This window comes from Numida meleagris, chromosome 3 (assembly GCF_002078875.1).
Source record: "Numida meleagris isolate 19003 breed g44 Domestic line chromosome 3, NumMel1.0, whole genome shotgun sequence".
Lineage (NCBI taxonomy): Eukaryota > Metazoa > Chordata > Aves > Galliformes > Numididae > Numida > Numida meleagris.
The window spans coordinates 44406938-44422485 of NC_034411.1; the positions used below are offsets into that span (position 1 = coordinate 44406938).

General features: G+C 36.4%; 1 protein-coding gene across 10 annotated transcripts in view; it reads right to left on the reverse strand.

Annotated features, from left to right (window-relative positions):
- QKI (QKI, KH domain containing RNA binding) overlaps window positions 1-15548 on the reverse strand; it is a 109987-nt gene that overhangs the window by 44410 nt on the left and 50029 nt on the right. For all 10 annotated transcript variants that reach the window (XR_002436345.1, XR_002436344.1, XR_002436343.1 and 7 more), the window contains one exon: window positions 809-952. Coding sequence is in view for 7 of the 10 variants with exons in the window: in XM_021389571.1 (XP_021245246.1) it covers window positions 809-952 (144 nt within the window). In the remaining 3 variants the exon portion in view is untranslated. The remainder of the gene's footprint in view (window positions 1-808; window positions 953-15548) is intronic.

The following is a 15548-nucleotide window of genomic DNA, read 5'->3' on the forward strand; positions in this document are numbered from 1 at the left end:
AATGAAAATGACTCAGTTTATTTTTATCATGATAAAATGACACTAAAGTGGTGGTAAAAATCAGCACAAGATGGAAGAAACTTGCATGGAATGCACCATACTGCCATGCTGAGTCACTTTGCTTTGCATGAGAATACAGGAGACCTGAGAGAACGGTCATATGATAATTCTGTTCCATGCAAAAGTTAAAGCCTTTTAAGGCTTTGAACTTTTTTAACTTTCAAAAGTTAAAGTCACATCCAGCTAGGCAGAAGGCAGTTAACGTTATCAGGGAATAAGGAAGACAGCTCATTTTCTAGCTCTACACTATTTATTTTTCCCCAATATCAGTGATGGCAAAGTGTTATATATAATACTGTATTCCTGAGGGGTTCTGTTCCTTTTGGAAAGTGTTTAATACAGTGATCTGAGAAAACATGCCTTCTTTTCCTGAAGTATCAGAATCATCTCAAACAAAAACACTTCTTATTTCCCAAGCCTTAAAGCAAAACATCTTTATATTGAAAGAAGGCAAGAAAGCTAGTGTATGCAGTAGTTCAGCATGTTTTACAAAGGTTACAAGAATTTCCTATATGTGTATCTTGAACAGGTAGAAAAATTAACATCTCTTAAAAGAATTATTCTGATCTGAGGAATAATTTGATCAGGGATGAGACTTTTAAAGATCATTACAGTATTAGAAAATAATATCTAAATTTTACTTTAGGGTGCCACTCCATACGTTTTCTATTACTGCCGAAGCATTAATTATTTTTCAGAAATAACTCCTGGAAATGTAAATCAAAGACTTGCATACACAAATACTTACTGCAGGTATCAGTAACTTTTTCACTTCTTCAACAGCCCTCTTCAGTTTTATTTCTGCTCTGTTTTGAGCATCCTCCACAGTGATAAGTACATGCAAATCTTCATTCAGGTGTTCCCAGTTGGGCTTGCCCCGGTTCTGTTCTTCCTGAAATATAAACCATAGAAGCCATGAAGCATTGCTACATTCTGTATAAAACAATCAAACAGTAGATAAATTCATTTACGTGAAGAGCATGAACTGTATTTTCAACAAAAGACGGGAAAAGTCTCCTTGATACTCTGGAGACAGAATTTTGTTTTTATGTGGTTATTCAACAAGAGCTTTTGTGTTTTGGAACCACCTTTTTTTTTTTTTTTTTTTAAACAACTACAATTCAGTACAGTATCTTTCTCAACCAAAGGAACAAAACCACCAAGTACTAGAGACACTATCGCTTCCATTATTCTCTTGAGCCTTTCAAGGGTTAAACGGATAAAACATACTTGTAAGTTAAGAAACCTAGTATTTTCAAGAAAAGTGAAACAGACACCATACACAGAGAGTTCATCTGAATCTCCTCAAGGAACAAGGAGAGAGTGCGATTCTTCAGTGTCAAGGATTGCTTTTCAATACTCATGCATGAAAAGTTAAAAAAAAATCAAATATTAAAGAGGGAACATAAGTTGTAATTTTCCAAGCAGATCTACATGTAATTGATGAAAGGAGAAAATGAGGAGGTGGTGACAAGGCTGCTTTAATACTGTTCGCAGAAGACCACAGAACAAGACAGTCACCATTACACAGGTACTCTGTTACATCAATGGCATTAACAATCTCAAAGATGTATCTTAGTAGTAGTTTTAGAGGAAGAGGAAGGCATGCTAAACAAATTTATTTTTTTGTAAGAAATACTTCTAGACAACAGATATCAGTACATTTAACTTACACATTCTCTTATCCATTCTTTCAAAAACAAAATTAATACAACAGAGAAGAAACTTTCCAACTCCATTTTTATTAAATAGTGAAGTAAACGAGCTAAACTTAAATATAACAATGTTTAAAATATAATAGAACGCGTTAAAAAAAAGCCTCCTTCTTGTAAAAAACATTTGTAGTTTAACTAGAGTTCACATTTTTAAAAAATGAAGGCAAGCAATGTTAATTGTAAAATGTGTCTTTTACCCTAAATTTAATCAAATTTCCTCCAGGAAATCAGAAAGATTTAATAGCAGCAAATACATGCAGTACTTCATATTCATAAATACCTGAAAGAACATTCTAAGGAACAGTGCTCCATCTTTAATTCAGCTGCTTTAATTCTGAAATGTTTTGTGGAATAGACAAGGATGAAAATGGAAAATCGTGAGAGGTATATGGAAAATTTATGTAAAATAATCAGTACTACGAAGGCAATTTCCTTTTACTATTCTCTATGTAACATGCACACATACGCACAAGTTCCCATTATCAGCCACTATATTTTTTTCATTTTTATTTATTTATTATAAAAACAGAGACTTCTTGATCAGTTTAGAAATGTTATCTCAGGCAGTTTTCTAAACAATGGTAGCAGTAAATATACCTCTGTGAAATTCAGAAGCTGAAAAAAAAATAACTCTTACTTATAAAACAGGACTTGATACAAAGTACATGTGAGTTATAATATGCTCCCTGCTGGAATTTAATCTTTCGAGAAACTATCTTATCACTAGGTATTCTCAGCTTGTTTCACTCAATCACGATAAAAACTCCACAATTACTACTTAAACAATTCCTTTTTTTCTGATTTTCAAATCATGACAAGCTTTATTTATATCAGGCAGTACAAAGAGTTAATGTTAAAATTAAGATGAATCAGATAAGGTTCCTAAATCAGCAGTGATACAGCAAAGAACATGCCACTCTCTCTTCTTGCAAGGATAGTTGGTGAGCTGACAAAGTGGGAAACGTACTGGCTCAGAACTGTAATAAATGCATGATAAACTCCACAACCAGCAGCTCTCAGAAAACATCAGAGCACGATGGACAAAAGAGAAGGAGAGTTAACTCTACATAAAACACCAAGTTCTGTTCCTAAAAAGGAGGGAATGGTTAAATAAAGTTTTAGCAACAGGGCAGTGCAATAGGTGTGCACAATACAGGTACACAGAAAGGGGCCTGCTGCGCTCCACTGATTTCTTTCACAATGAGACCGGAATGGTACAAAGTCTCACTACCAGTATGCAAAGAAAAATAAAATGTACATTGTCCCAGTTGATGCATGCCTGACTTGTAATCTTTAGACTAAACAGAAATTCCTTGTTATGATATAGGGTAGTCTGTCTCTCTTTAATTTGGTATTTAAATATTTTGGATTAACAAAGTCTCAAGTATTGATGCTGTGGTTCAAATTACTCTGTTGGAGTATGAGTGGCTTTCTGTTGCTTTTTTGTTTTGTTTTTAAAAAGAACTTGCATGTAAGACTATATACAGATTATACCATTAGGTATCACAAAGACTTACACACACCCTGATTTATTTTTAGGTGGAAAACACTGTGCGTAAGTTCAGTAATCACAGGAACTAATAGGTCTCACAGATCTCACAGCACAAACAGTCATACAAACACTCGTTAAGATAACTGAACTAGCATAGGATGCTTACTGGTCTTTTACAATGATCATAAAATGTTCTAACACACTAATAAAAGCCTTGCTGCTGTGGAGAGCACAATTTCTTATATCAAATGGCAAAATTAGAACAAAGATTAAGGAGAACGTAAGTCTACACAATGTATATTGAATACACAATTAGATACAAAAGAGAATAGCTGAGAACAGACTGCAAATTTCTTCTAACTCAACATGCTTGGACTTAAACTTCCTCCATTGCTTCCGTTGTGTTCAACAAGGCTTCTTTCCTAGCAAATTAACAGTTTTGCAAATATCTGTTATCTGGTATATTAAAAATTGAGTTACACTAATGGCTGGGTTTTCTTGGTTTGCTTTTAAAACTAAAACCAGGAAATTCAAATATCCTCTAAGTCATTCATTCCAACCGAGTCAGAACCAAAATGCACTGCAGGGTTAAGCTCACGGGATGAAAGGGAGAACCTGCGATCTCCTGCAGGTTTTAACTAAAACTTTTTATGCTACCTTAAATCCTGAAGGAACAATCTTGGAAAATATATTACCTTCTAAGTAAAGCACTAGAATTAAAATTTCTTTACATAACCAGTCTTGAAAACATCTTTTTCCAGTCCTACAAAAGACCAAAGAAGAAAATTTAATAAATGCAACTGTGCATGGAAAGTATCCTTCTTAATACTCTTGAAGTACAGTCTGAAACTGTAAGGGTTGCTTAAAGCTTTGTTCTGACACTGTGTTTTTTTTTTTTTTTTAAAGGGAAAAAGATAAAATGATAACCAGAAGGGAATGACAAGGAGTTGTTGTAGAAAGCGTCGTTGTTTTGGCTGATATGGAGTTCATTTGCTTCATAGAGGCTTACATGATGCTGTGCTTTGAATTTTTGATGAAAACAGTGGTGATAACATACCAATATTTTATGCTGTTGCAGAGAAATGCTTACAGAGAGCCAAGAACTGTTCAGCTTCTCATGCTACCCTAACAGGGAGGAGGCTGGGGGTTGCACAAGGAGCTGGGTGAGGACAGAACCAGGACAGTGGACCTAGACTGGCCAAAGGGATGTCCCATACCATACGATGCCATACTCAGCAAGAAAACCTAGTGGAAAAAAGAAGGAAGGGAGCAACGTTCTGAGTAATGATATTTGTCATTAACCATTAAGAGTGATGAACCCTGCCTAGAAGTGGTTAAACATCTGCCTGCTGATGGAAATGTAGAGAATGAGTTCCTTGTTTTGTTTTCCTTGTATATGCAGATTTTGCTTTACCTAGCCTTAATCTAAACTCATAAGTTTTCATAATTCACTTTCCAATTCTCTCCTCCACCCTAGTCAGGAAGAGTGAGCTATCTCAACCCAGCTGCCTGCTGGGTTTAGACCCCAACAGAAAGAAATCTCAAATGATGGCCATCTTCAATTTGACCTATAGCTAAGACAAATCCAATTGCTTCACAGCATCACAGAATGACTGAGGTAAGACCGAACTCCTGGAGACCACTCAGTCCAACCCCCTTTTTTCAGGGGCAGGATCAACTGGAGCAGGTTGCGGAGGACCATGTTTTGAGCATCTCCAAGGTTGGAGATTCCACAACCTCTACAAGCAGCCTGTTCCAACATTTGACAGTAGTCACAGTAGAAAAGCTTTTCCTTATGTTTAAATGGAATTTCTTGTACTTTAGTCTGTGAACATTGTCTTCTGTTGTTCAGCAGCTCTATCAAGTGATTCAGCCAGTTTGCCAGATCTGCCTGTACAAAGACTCATGTGGAGTGACAGAAATTGCCTTGAGAATTACTTTTGGATAAAACATTCGTTAGCACAGCAGGAAGGGCACGCATGTAGAAGAAAAAAATAGCACCAAGAAAATGAGAGAAAAGGATCAGAAAAAGTAAATTGATTACATATATTCAAAATTGCATAATATACACAATAAGTAATTTACAGCACGAAGTTCTGATGCATTCCTGAAATTGTTTATGGAAGAATTATACAGGAAAAATGGAGGTAAAGAAGATGCAGGAAATTACAGTGTAAAATGATGTATGCCACAAGCTTCAGGAACAACAGTATTAGAAGAGCTTAATTACAGCCAAACTATCTTGTCTGCTAAATTAAAGAACATTAACAGTAATATAACTGGCAGATTAAGTTTCACTGTGCTCCTTGTCTGGCAGAAATTTCAGTATCCTTAAATATGAGTAATAATTCTGTAAACAGATTTTATTTTCATTCTGTTGCCTGTTGAGGGTATGCTTATTATCCTCAAGGTACCTGCATGCAATAATGGACTTGAGGATCCTGTTCAATATTTATCTTGCTATTAAGGTCACTGGGTCAAGTAGTTTAAAAAAACAACAACACAAAAAAAACAAACTTCTTTCTACAATTCCTTGAAATTTAATTCCACAGAAATCAGTTACAGAGGTATTGTTTGGGGAGGAGGAGAGGATTAGTTCTGTTGATGTTAATTTGCATCTAAACAGCCTAGCTTTAATAGTAAGAAATTTGTTCCATGATGAGAAATAATGACGTCCAGATCCCTGTCAATTTCTGTCCCATCTTCTATGTGTCTCACCCCTACTACTGTAATTCCAAGTCATGGTCTTAAAGCTCCTGCACTGCAATAATTTAAGGCCATTCCTATTTACATCTTCATACCCCATGCCAAAGCTTCCTTCTCAATACTTCTGCTATTAATGTAACAAGAAACAGAAACCAGCTAACTGTGAGAGCTGCTCCAAAATTAATGCCTTCTGTTTTACTACGTTGGCCGACAATGTCAGAGGTGGATGTTGGTGCTATGGCAGCAGAGGTTGAACCTTCCCATCAATATTCCATCGCATTTTGTTGCCAGGAGACAGTCTGTCAGAATGGTGTCTGACACGGAAGTGCGTATCAAGCAAAGGTGTATCGTTGAATTCCTCAATGTGGAAAAAATTGCACACAGTTACAGTCATCGATCCTTGCTGAATGTTTACGGAGACCAAACAGTGGCTGTGAGCACACAGAGCAGTAGGTAGTGCATTTCAGCAACAGCAACGTGAAAGACAAGCCACATTCCAGATGGCCATGCACAGTTGTCACACCATAAAATGAAGGGCCTCTCTATCAGCTCATCCACGTGAATCAGCAGATCACAAACAAGGAACTGTGTATGGAGCTGAATATCAGCTTAAATGTATTACAAACGATGGAGGCAATGCTGGAATATCACAGTTTGCATCAGATGGGTCTCATGAATGTTCACACGGGAACAGAAAGAACACCGCGTGCAAGTTTGTCAGGACCTACTCAACCAATACGAAGATGAAGGTGACAGTTCCCAGGATCACATCATTACCAAGGACGAGACAGGGTGTCACCACTACAAGCCAGAGTTAAAACAGCAGTCCATGGAGTGGTGACATGAATTCTCCATCAAAGAATAAGTTCAAGACACAGCCCTCAGTGAGTGAAGTGATGTGCACTGTCTTTAGGGATAAGAAAGGGGTGATCCTTCTTCATTTCCTGGAACTCAGACGAACAATCAGCTCTGACTGCTACAGTGCAACACTGACTAAGCTGAAGGCTCAAACTTCCACAGCCAGGCCAGAGAAGAAGACAACCTTTCTCATACATGTTTTAAGACTGTGGAGCACGTTGCCAATCTTGGCTGGACTGTCCTACCACACCCACTCTATAGTCTGGATTTGGTGCCTTCTGACTTACCTCTTTTTGGGCCAATGAAATATGGACTGCATGGGCAACATTTTCCCACCAACAATGCCATCAAAGCAGTTGTGAAACAGTGGGACATCTCTACAGGTGCAGAATTTTAAGAGTGCAGCAAAAATGCATGCATACCAATGGCAACTATGTTAACAACTATGTTAAAAAAAAGTTTTTTGTAGCTGAGAATTTGCTCTATCAAATAGTGTTATTGTGCTCTTTGCATTTGTTGTTTCCATGTAAAGAAACAGGAGGCGCAACTTCCAGAGTGACCCATGTAGCCTACTGTAAGCTAAGCAAAAAAGGACGGCTGAAAAACTTGCCACATCCCTTTCCCTTGTGCAGGGATGTTAATCTAAACCTCTGCTCTATCCAACCAGTTTTCAAAGAACTTAAAACCCAAAAGAAAGCTACATCTGTCAAGTTTAACTGAAATTGTTCCAGATAATCAAAAGTTGAAGGGGAAAATATTTTGAGAAAGAAGGCACACAATCACAGAATACTTTAATCAAGAACATTTTAAGATCTCCGACTACTTCTTGCAACAAAGTCTCAAGACCACAGTATCACCCCATGAACTAAAAGTAAGTTGAAAAATTAAAAAATAGAACTGGTGAAGCAGAATACAGCCATTTCCAGCTGTCAAAATGTCATTAAAGAAAAACAAAAGAAACACTGAGAACAAATACTTTCCTAGTTATATAGATAGACTGGAATATATTAATCAGACAAAAAAAGAAAGAACATGATCAAAGAAAAAGAAGTTTTCCACAAGCCTTTTATTTTCTTTTCAGAAAGCTATGGAGCATAGTAACATCCATCCTGTGCCCTTTTTCCAACATAATACATACAAAATTCCAAAAAGTACTGGCTATTAGAAGATACAAACACAGCTCAGTAACAGAGACCTTTTAAGCCACTAGCTCAAGGGAATGGTGAGATTCTACCTCAGTAACCAAATATCCTGTATCAACAGACTATTAAATTGTTTTCACCAACCGACTACAAGTTCTCTCTACTGAATGACAAAAAAAAATACAGAAAAGATAGAGTAAAACTGAACAATTTTTGCACGTAACATCAACTTGAATGCTAAAATTAAAAGGCATCAGAATGCCCTTATTCCTTTAAACCATGAAAGGGTTTAATTCAATGACATTCTAAGTACTTTAATTATAATTATCTTAAGACATAAGAAACAGTATAATCATTCATAGCCACTTCTTATAGTCAGAGTCTGTGGAAAACAGAAAGAAGAAATTTAGCTATCTAGAACAATTACCATAATGCATTTTGCCTAATCAATTGTACGACAGGTGCATTACAATTCAGTTCTAGGAGAAGACTTCTGTTTAATAATGAAACTTGCACAAATATTTGTTTTAAGAACCATAAAATTATAGAATATCCTGAGTTGGAAGGGATCCACAAGGATCATGAAGTCCAGCTCCTGGCTCTGCAGTGGACCACCCAAAATTCAAACACTTATGTCTGAGAGCGCTGTCCAAACACCTAGTGAACTCCAGCAGCTTCGGGAGCCTGTCCCAGGCCCTGACCACACCCTCTGGCGCAGACCTGTCGCTAACCCCCACCTGCCTCTCCCCATGCCGTTCCCTCGGGCCCTGTTGCTGTCACAGAGAGCAGAGTTCAGCGCTGCCCCTCGGAGCTGCAGCTGCCATGAGGCCTCCCCTCAGCTCTGGGCTGAACCAACCCAGGGACCTCAGCTGCTCCTCACACACCTTGCCCTGTAGACCCTTTGCCACCACCTTCATAGCCCTCCTTTGGACTCCTCCTTTGAACCCTCCTAATAATTTTACATCATTCTTATATTGTGGACATAAAACTGTGGAAGACTTAAGAAGAAGCTCCATGAATTTACAAAAAGGTTAACATGTTGATTTAAAGCAATTCAATTTTTGTTTTAAAATTAACTGGAAAAAGACAAATGAAAGATTACTGAAGGAGAATTCTAATCTTGCTCTAGTTTAAGTATTTTTAAATAAAAGTTAATACGATCTATAGCCGTTCAACAATGTTAGGTTCCAACTTATGAGTTATTTAGCATAGTAACACTACTCAACCACTGGCAAAAACAAGATGGGAATCTAAGAAAGCTTTCCCTAACATACTCATTACTCCCAATCTTTAATGAGTCAATTTTTAATGAGTTCTTGACCTTGCATTGTTCAACGCTGCAATCACCATTTTCTGCTAACTTGGTAAACAAAACAGGGATAATATTTTAAACACTTGCCACTTAAAGGCTGGCTCATCATTCTCATGAAATTACTCTATGTGAAAGCTCATTATGTATGTGCCCAGGGACAGAACATAGTTATCTTCATTATCCTACATGAAGCAACCTGTTCATATATGTAAAGGCTAAATATTAAATATTGGTATGAAACAACAATTGTAGATACAAACATGGTAGTCCACCAAATAGTTCTCTCCATTTTTTTCCAGTAAATCTAAGTAAGTCTTAATAGAACTAGTGAGCAAAAAAAAAAATACCCTGAAAATGAACACTGCACCTCAAACCTCTATAAACACATGTATTCACATGATATAATACTGACATTAACATTTCAGTACAAGTTGTTACTTCAGAAGTGGACTGCATATAAAATAAGCAAGTAAGTAGCAAAAAGAAAGATTTTCATTGGATGAAATGCCAAGCCAGCCCTCCAGAAAACCAGTTGAAAATGATGCACTAATTACAGTATCTGTTTGAACAACAGAAGTAATCTTACAACATGAAGGATCAGAACACACTGATTGTCCTAACCCCTGCTGATAAACTGCTTTAATTGCGCAGTTACAGTCGGGCAAATTAACATAGACTTTTGCTCCTACTGAGTGTCTAATGGTGGCAGTTCACAAGCAGCAAGCTGCTGAGGAAACATAACAAAAGAAATGCTGAAGAAAGAACACCTGGTTAGGGAAAACACTTAGTTCACATCTAAAAATTTTGATCAAAGTTTTCCTCCTACAGAAATAAAAGATCAATTTTTTAATTAATACAGCCGCATATTTACTATTAATTTCAATGGCAGACAAGTTAATATTATTTAGTATGTCTTTAATCATCCATTATTATTCTATACTAGTCTCTCCTCAAGACAATCCTGGATAACAAAGTAGTTATCTTCCATCTCACTAAACTAACTGTCAAACACTGTTTAAGGCCACTCCCTTAAAAATCTTGAAGAAATATTTAGAAAGCAAACAATCAAAAACTGATGGCAAAAACAACATAATGTTTAAATGCGTAGAATAGTATTCTGTCCAAGGTCTCTTAAAGCCTCAACACAGAAATGGTTCTAAGGGAACCGTTACAACTACTGAACTTTCAATGGTGCAATCAGTGTAGCACTACTAAATAGCACTGGTGTCCTCTTTTCAGCTGGGTCAGAGTTGATTTTTTCCATTATGTCTGGCATGATGCTATGTTTTGGCTTTTGCAGAAAAACTGCTGGTAACACACCAATGTTTCAGTTGTTGCTGAGCAGCGCTGCAAAGAGCCAAGGGCATTTCTTTCCTCTTTCAAAGTACTATCTCTAACTTTAATTAACAGTAGCTACAACAGATAATTGTGACATCTGTCTTTACTGCACTTCCACCATTTTCATTTCTCTAATCCATGCTTTATTTACTCTGTCTTGTTTAGATTCGATTGGTGCTTCACATGGTAAATCTGATCAATGCGTGAGCCCTCTCCCCTTTTTGATAATTGGAGCTCAGTGCTAATTTCAGTTTCTCAGTTAAGATCATCTGCATACAAACACCCCAGCTCCAGATCTTCTATGAGAGCTCCACCCAAAAATGTTGTTGATCAAACTAAGAGCATCAAGAAATAACAAAAGAGAGATGCACTTTTCTTAAGGTGCTGCTCCTGAATAGTCTAAGCGTGAATTCCAGCTTTTTTTCACTCGTTTATGTTAAAATCAGTAAAAAATGGATGAAGCTACATCAAAAGTGTTTAACAAATTAATTAGGACTGGCAGATTTTCTTTTACTTCAAATTGAGTTTACAGCACTGTTGAAGAAAAGAAGAAAGAAATACAAAAAGAAGAAAACGTATTAGTGATCTTTTGAAGGTATGAGACTAAAATAGAGCTACTTATACCAACATTTTAATGCCAACACTCTTAATTCCATAATCTCTGTGTGCCTGTCACTTCTAGTGACTCAGACACTGCTTGAAAAATCAGACCATTTTGTTCTACTGGTTCTTCAAGGATGAGACATAATGGCCAGGTATTGAAAAAGACTGAAAAATCTTGTCTCCTACACTAACACTTGCTAGTATCTCTAATATCAGTAGGGATTCCTCTGCATAAACTTTGGTAAAGGTCTTATGGGATTATACTAAAGACAACTTTACAAAATGACAATACAATCGTGTCAAACCCTCTTTAAAAAAATACCTCATCACTGACCTCGTTAACATCTTTTCAGGAATTGCTAAACTTTTAGAAAGAAAAGTGAAATTTTAATCTTCAAATCTTTCCACAAAACTATTTAAGAATGTCACTAAAGAATTTATTACTTACAGAAACTCAGACCAGGCTTGTTAATTTAACCTCAGTGTGCCAAGAAAACTGAAATGTGCCACCTCTTAATTCGCAATATAATAGACGTATTTCAGATATGGTTAAAAAATTGCACAAAACTACAGTCAGAACTGCTAATAATATTTAAGAAAATTAAAAACTTCCCTATTTTCCTTCCAGAAGACAACAGCACTAAAAAAGAACAGATTAATAGTTTTTTTTGTGTGTGTGGTCACACCAACAGTACATTACCACCATTCAAGTACATACAAAGTTACTGTTTCTTGAAAATTAGAAGACTTGCAATGAATGATTTTATAGTAGCATTTTACTTGCTTTACTATTTTTTACTATTTGTCAAAGCAATGAAAATAAGAGATACAGGACTCAAACTTTACTACTTAGGTAGTAATTAAGTTTCCAATAGCTTTCTGAGCCATAAAGAAACTGTTCACGCTCAATGAAGTTTAAAAATATTTGAAATATAAAGTAAACATTCATCACCTTTGTTTTTTTAGATGAGTTGTTGGGGGCAGGTTGGAAAAGAGAAAAGGGTAAACAAAGGAGAGTAACTTCAAATTGTAATACTTGAACTTATGAAACAGTCAGAAATACTTTACTGCTGGGCTGCAGGAGTGGCAGCCAAATGCAGGAAAGAGGTTGTGTTCAGAACAGTCAGAACCCTATTTAATGACAAGGTCAGGTTGACGTGGTTGCAATACTGGAGTTCTAGCTCAAAAACTATCTTATACTGCTTGGGAATGGATCTTTTGGTTCTTCACAAACAAGTTGCCAAAACTCTATGTTATGTTTAAAAACATGAATTAAAGAGTGGAGGATGGTAGAAATAATTAATACAGAAATTTCTCATTCATAAACTGAAATGACATTGAAAAATCCAGATCTTACTGAAAAAAAGAATATTGGTATTGATATGATTACATCTTAACTCCTCTTATTTCAATCCTTGGGATTAGATCTCCACTGAAGAATTCTTCAAAGATGCATAGGGGAGGTGTCTGAATTGATCGTGCTTACTGTAGGTCTTGAAGGGATGGCAAGAAATTTCTCAAGCATCTAGGCAGCTAAATTGTACCCCAAGTAACTAGATTCAAATCCCCTCTTATGCCAACAGGAAAATGTGGTGCTAACCATAAATCAAACTCTTTCATAAACGATTGCTTAAATGAATACTGCTAACTTCAGTGTCTGTGCTTCTAAGTTAGAACACTGGCCTTTCAGTCAATTTGGAGGAAAAACATTCCCAAATCACAATTCCTACCTACTGAAATCAAGTTTTCCTTCCCCCCCCCCCCCCCCCCCGCTTCCTTCTGTAGAAGGGTTTTTTCCCTTGCACCAACAACAGCTCTAAACCCACCTAGAGCCAGTCCGACACAACAGCAAACTACTGCTGTCAGATTAGGTTTCTGCCTCCTTAGCAAGCTGAACTGGCTCAGTGACACATCCCAGAAGTAGCAGACGGAGCATAAAAGAGGGCACAGAAATATACCTTTGTAGGAAGCTGCCAGCTGTCAGTCACACCTTCAGCAGAGGCACAGTCAGCTCGGTCACCCCCCTGGCAGCATGAAGCAGCAAGCCACTCAACAGGCAGGAGGATGAGGGAGTCCCAGGCTCTCCCCTGAAACTCTCTAGACATTCTAAGTATTTACTGCCATAGCTTAAGTCAAATGCTGTTTTACACAGATTGCTACTTAAATGTGAAGTATTCTAAAAATTCATCTTCCTGTCACCTCAAGTTAGGCAAACAAAGTAATCAAGATTTTCACCTACAAATATTGCATCTTAGATGCTCATCTGAGAAATAAGTACACTACACCCCATTTATTTAAAGGATGTGCCAAAAACAACAACAAAAGCAACTTATCACTCACAGAATACTGATGAACTTCAAGGAAAAGCTCACCTATATAGAAAGATAATTATTTTAGCATCTTCTAATTTGAATTTACAAACCCAACAGCCTTTTTAAAAATGTGCAATAGGAAACATCAGCTGGTTTTCACTGTCCCTGTTTTCTTATTCATCTTACAGTAGCAGTAATAATGTCCTTTTACATAAGGCATCAAAAAAACACAAAACCACCAACCAAAAATCCCAAACCAAAAACCTTTTGTAATCGCCTAGGAGTGCTTTCCACTGAACGAATGATATAATTAACATATCACTCAGTTATGTGCACTCCCTAATCTCTTCAGTGATTTCTTCCACAGTCCTGGATGTTCAGATTTAAAGAAACATTGCAAGTATGCCTTGTATTTTGGACTACAGAGGGATAAGACCAAAAGCAACCCTCAGAGTTAGTTCTGCAATTAGCTGCCCTCACAAAACTATCACGGAAGAGCTTTATCTTAATGACAAGGTACTGCTGAGCAGATTACTTGGCCATAGCTATCAGCCCACCACTTAAATGGTGGCTAATTTTGAGCAAAGCTTGACTCTTCTTTTTTTCTCCTCCTTTTTTCTCTACAGACAACTGGATCTTCTGGAGAAGAAAAACAATCAAATTAATTGACTAACATATGAAACTCATTTCCGGTAGAATGTTGTTGCTGTAGAATGTTGAACAGACATTATGCTACATTCTGTGTTAAGTTCACATTATGTTAACAAGTATACATTGTTGCTGTCCAGACAGGATCAGAGTTTCTTTACCAGTAGGAGACAACTGAAGAGCTGAACTTCAGTGTGACTTTAACCCATATTCTTATTGATTTGCTCTGTAGCTAGAAAGGTCATCCACTAACTGCGATGTTCTCAATGCAATAATTACTTTCAAATTCAGGCTGAGGCTCCATTCACAGTTTTTCTGAAAGTGGCAAGATTGTTCACTTTTTATTTTGGAGAATGGGCCGTATGAGCTTCATATTATCTGCTTTAGGTTCTTATTATACCAGTGCATTTATGCAGTGGGTATTGTAGTATTGTAGTACATTGTTGTCCATGATTTATCCTGCTTTTTCATCAATAGTGACCCACAATCTGTGGAGCAGAACAGTGTCGATTGGAACAAAGCACACAGCAGTTTATACAGCATTTCTAAATGCTATATAAAGAGGTACCGTTCAGACAAATTTTAACACATTTAATATTAAACACCTTAAATATTAAATGTTAATATTAAATGCGTTAAATATTAAATGTTAATATTTTATCATCATTTTCTCTTTTTTTTTGCTAAACTATTTAAATGGCAAGCTTACACTAAAATAATTTAATCTGACAGTGATTACATAAGTCTATATTTAAATATCCTTAATTCTTAAACATTTTACTCCTTCCCTACTCCTGAAATAGTTCCATTCTTTCCATTAACAGAAAGAAATTTAGTTGTAAACAAATACCCTGGACAAAAGGTCAAGACAATTGAAAGAAAGATACTAACACATCAAATAAATCACAACTGCTAACGCAAAAGTGAAATTTCAATGTATTATACAGAAAACAGAAAACTCCCCAAATTTGTCACTGAGTACAGAATTGACAGTAAGTTGATTCCTTGAAAGAACTCAGAACTACTACATCAAATGATCTCAATACACAAACCCGGAAACCAGAGAGAGAGAAGAACCAGATAAAACATCATTGCAGTACGAAAACAAAAAAAATATAGATGCAAAAGCAAATCCTTGATGGGGAAACTAAGTACAAGGGCATTTAAAGTGAGTAATTTTTAATATATTCCAGTAAACTACCAGATATATGCAAAAAATTATTAATAAACTGCTTCTACTCCTCGTAAGATAGATTTCAAAACTATTTTTCTGTTAGAATGTTCATTACGTATGCTACCTGTTCCCCCCTCCCACATTTTTATATCTTAAATTAACATACTTCTGAATAACAAAAGTCTGAA